Source organism: Aythya marila (genome assembly GCF_965140915.1).
Source record: "Aythya marila genome assembly, chromosome: 10".
NCBI classification, from domain to species: Eukaryota; Metazoa; Chordata; class Aves; order Anseriformes; family Anatidae; genus Aythya; species Aythya marila.
This window is the reverse complement of record NC_139051.1, coordinates 1,898,165-1,902,515: the sequence shown is the minus strand read 5'-3', so window position 1 is coordinate 1,902,515 and position 4,351 is coordinate 1,898,165. Positions and strand designations below refer to the sequence as shown.

Sequence of the window (4,351 nt, the reverse complement as noted above, 5' to 3'; positions counted from 1 at the left end):
CTGCTTTGGCAGATGCACACATGCAGCACAGGGCCCTGGCCAAGCGTGTGGCTCTCCGCGGCCCCTCTCCCTTCACCCAGAAATGTTCTTTGCTGAGCAATGCACCAAGGAAGCGGCTGAGGGGCTGATCAGGGCCTTTGGCAGCAGGATCCCGATCTCCTGAGCCTCCGGAGGGCCGGGCACCGCCTCACAGCGCGAGGAGACGGGCAGGGGTACGGAGCAGGGGAATTCACTTCACAAACGTGTTTAATTCGAGGCGTACATGGGGCAGGGCAAATTAATAATAATAATTTTTAAAAAGCCTCTAGTGCCTTTAAAACTCCTAAGGGTTTCTTCATATAACCGCCAACCCGGGGCTGTGAGGTTAACGTTTGAACCCCGGGGCTTCGCGAAGGCGGCGGCTCCACAAGATGGCGCCTCGCGCACCGCCTCAGGCGCCCACGGCGCCCGCGCACCGCCCCCGCCCTCCCGCCCAGTCCCGCCGGCCAATCACGAGGCCGCCCCGGCTCGGGAGAGCCAATCCGTGCGGGGCGGGGGCGGGGCGGCGCCATGGCGGACGCGAGCGGCGGGCGCGAGGCGGTGGCCGTGGCGGTGGCTGCGGGGGCGGCCCCGCCGCCATTTCAGGTGAGGGGCAGCTGAGGGGGGGCCGAGAGAGGAGACGGGACAGCCGGCGGCTCGGCCCGGTGCTGGGCGTGAGGCGGTTTAACGGAGCATAAACGGTTGTCACGGGTTGCACGGAGAAGTTTCCATGCAGCGTGGTGGAAAGGGACGGTGAAAGTGCTGTAAATTTAGCAAAAATGGGCATTTGGCGTCCTGTGAGGCCGAAGGACTTTTCAAGAAACTGTAATGTTATCAATACTTTATTGAGCGCTTTGCAGGGTAAAAATTTACTTTAAACGTACTTTGGTATTTGTATAAATAAAAATTCTGTCTGGTAAACCAGGTGAAATTAGCTGAAGTGCCTCCTGCTATAAATGATTTGGGTTTTTTTTTTGTTTGTTTGTTTTCTGGCTTGTATTTTGACAAATTCAGTTACCAAGGTGTTTTTTTTGTTTGTTTTCGTTTTTTTCTTTCCAGTACACGTGGAGAATCTAACTTTTATTCTCTAAAAACCTTTAGAACAGGGAGCATTGTAGTTAAAAGAAGCTTACAGGGAAACCAAGTGGCCGTGATGCCCGTGCTCCCAGCCCAGCTGTGGCCCCGCGCTGCCTCCTGAAACACCTGGAGGTCTCTGGAAGGAGCATCCCTCCAGAGGATGTGACCAGGTGTGACGAGGATTTCATTTTTCTCTCCGCAGTACAGCCCAGACAACGTCCCTGGGGCAGACGGCGACGTGGACCCCACTGAGATCACCTTCCCGGGGTGTTCCTGCCTCACCAGCTCCTGCGTGGCTCCCCTGTGCTCCTGCCTTTGCCGAGGTGAAAATTATGACAACTTGTGCCTGAGACCTGCAGACAACGAGTACGCCCGGCCGATCTTCGAATGCAACGCCCTGTGCCGGTGTGGGGAATCCTGCCAGAACAGGGTTGTTCAGAGGGGTTTGCAGTTGAGGCTTGAAGTATTCAAGACTGCTAAGAAAGGGTGGGGTCTCCGCACGTTGGAATTCATAGCTAAAGGAAGGTTTGTTTGTGAATATGCTGGTGAAGTTTTAGGCTTCAGTGAGGCACGTAGAAGAATTCAGGCCCAGACACCACAGGATTCAAACTATATCATAGCAGTGCGGGAGCACCTCCATAGCGGTCAGGTCATGGAGACGTTTGTTGACCCTACGTACATCGGTAACGTAGGCAGATTCCTGAATCATTCTTGTGAACCAAATTTATTTATGGTGCCAGTTCGAGTTGACTCCATGGTGCCTAAACTGGCACTCTTTGCAGCCAGAGATATTGCTGCCGGAGAGGAACTTTGTTACGATTACTCGGGGAGATTTTGTAATTCACCACTGACCAACAGAGAACAGCAAACCTCAGAAGAAGATAACAGACTGCGAAAGCGGTGCTACTGTGGTTCCCGCGCATGTGCTTCCTTCCTGCCCTGGGATGGCTCCCTGTTCTCCACACCAGACAAATGTTCAGAGAGCTCTTCGTAGCTTTTCAGTCCCTAAGCATACACAGTGATACCATCAGCTCCAGCAGTTAAATTGCAGTTAAGCCAAAGTCTGATGGTGCATTCCACCAGCAATATGAGGGAAGTACATACGGAGTAAAAGCTAAAAAATAACATTTTTGAAACTGTCTGCATGCAATATCCTGGAGACTCTTTTCAAGGTGAATGATAAGAGGAAGCACTGGAGCTTCAAGATGTCCTGAAATCAATTACTGAGCTGGGACTGGTGCTTTCTTGTTGTTCTTTTCTGACAGCTTACTGTGTGTGAAAGCACTCGTCTTGATTTGTACTAAAGCTTTCAAAAAGAATGTACTGCAACACTGGAACAGAGAAAGGATACGTGATAACAGCGACAGACATCCCTGAAAATTGCACAGAGAAGCAAGTGAGAAAATGAATGTTGATGTCTGCAAAAAGGGCATTAGGTTTCTTAAATTTCATTAAAAGAAATATTTTAAAATGAGTTGCTATTTTTTTGTTTGTTCCACGAATCAAAAATAGTTCTTATTGATGTTAAAAACTTCCCCAGAACGATTAACTTAAATGCTCCTTCCTCCCTTTTCCAGTCACATCTAACTGCTTGCCAAAATTTGCTTTTAAGGGGTTAGTTCAGTTTCATTATCACTTAGCAGCTGGGTAAACTGCGCAGCACCACGGGCTCTTAGAGAACAATCATCCCATCTTTGTAAACCACATCTTTCTCAAGGCTCATCTAACGTGATTTCTGCAATAATAGCAAGCTTCACTTCCACGTTGCTTTCCAGCACTATAATTTTGCACTCCAGAGCAGACTCAGGCTGCATTCCGAGCAGCACGGGGCTGCCAGTCTGGCTTCTGAAATGGATTAAAAGGGAAACGGTAAAGTACGTCTGAAAACAACCAATTTTGAAAAGCTGGAAGATAAGAGTTCCTTTTCACTGTTTCTCCAGAGGCAAACTATGAAGCAAGGCCTTTTTTATGCAGAGGAAACAAGTCCCTGCATCTTCTCGTTACTCTCATTTGGGGATAACACGGGGGCTGCTCTGCTGGGCCTGCATCCACACGGCAGTGACAGGAGGGCTGCCTGGGGCACGCTGCATAACTGCCCATTGTGTCGTGTCGTCTGTGGAAAGATGAAATGAAGGCAGCTCCACACAGCCTCGTGTTGAAGTCCCTCCATCAAAGCAACCCATGAATGGCTCTGCTGCCTGTACAGAACGCTTCCAGAGGAGTTCAGCTGCATGTAAAGCACCGTTTACACACAGCATGGCCACTAACTTTACTCCTCGCCTGATACAGGCAGCCCGTTTCTACAGAAATTCACCACTTTCCCTAACCCACAATGCATGCTTCACTGCGTACCAGAACGCAATACCTTGTCTCATTTAGAGGCTTATCTCATTTTCTTCTCCACAGGAGCGTTGTGGCAGCCACCCAGACATTTTCAGCCTACCAGACGGGAGGTCTGGGAGTAGATGAGCCAATCTACTTCTTTTTTTCCTTGTGGAAAAAATTTCAGGACTTTTTTTTTTTTTTTTTTTAACCTCCTGTACTCCTATTCCTCCAGATGAGATGGGTTTTCAAGCAGACACGGCTGTTTGTTAGCTTCCTGTTAGGAATACGTACTTGGCACGATGGGCAGTAGTTAAGGAAGTAGAGATTCCAAACCCAAAAGCAGTGCTATCTACTCCTTGCACCTCCAGCCGTACATCAGAAACCAGAGCCAAGCCTCCTTTGTGCGCTCCTACCCGCTCTCCCAGCAAGCTGCTGCTATTTCCAGCAAGTGAACCAAATAGCAATTACCTGAGGAGGGCAAACTTCCACAGCACAGGGCAACAAGAGGCTGTGGCACTGTTAAACACAGCCGGTCGCATTAAAGGCCCAGCAAGGCCATGAAAAGATGCTTTGCCCTTGAGCTGTGAACTATCGGGGCAATTGGCAGGGGCCTCGAGTGGCACACGACGTGTATCAGACCTTGCACAGCCTCAGCACTGCATTTGCCCGGGGTGGGCACCAAAGTCCCTGCAGAACAAAGCCACTAGAAGATACTTTGAAAGGCACAGCCGGGTTCTGCACTCCTAAAGAGAGACTCACATGGAAATTAGCACAAATTCTAGCTTAATTCCAATTTCTGCTAAGCTTCAGTATCTTAGGAAAATAAATAACACATACACGCTCAAGAGTCACAAATAGCCAGGGATGATTTTTGGTTAGAAACGATATTCAAAGCACTTTTGTCTTTTTGTGGTTCATGCTAATTAATTTC

General features: G+C 49.2%; 1 protein-coding gene across 2 annotated transcripts; it reads left to right on the top strand.

The window, feature by feature from the left end:
• The first annotated feature begins 548 nt into the window (after window positions 1–548).
• Window positions 549–4,191, top strand: LOC309881936 (histone-lysine N-methyltransferase SETMAR). Of its 2 annotated transcripts, none has more exons than XM_082768499.1 (2): window positions 549–624; window positions 1,298–4,191. In XM_082768499.1, exons 1-2 carry the CDS (start codon window positions 550–552, stop codon window positions 2,087–2,089), a joined length of 867 nt encoding a protein of 288 aa, XP_082624625.1. In that variant the 5' UTR covers window position 549; the 3' UTR covers window positions 2,090–4,191. The 2 variants fall into 2 exon arrangements, 1 of the variants encoding a protein (XP_082624625.1); XR_014318209.1 differs by having other exon boundaries at window positions 574–624; window positions 1,078–1,393.
• Window positions 4,192–4,351: the final 160 nt, after the last annotated feature.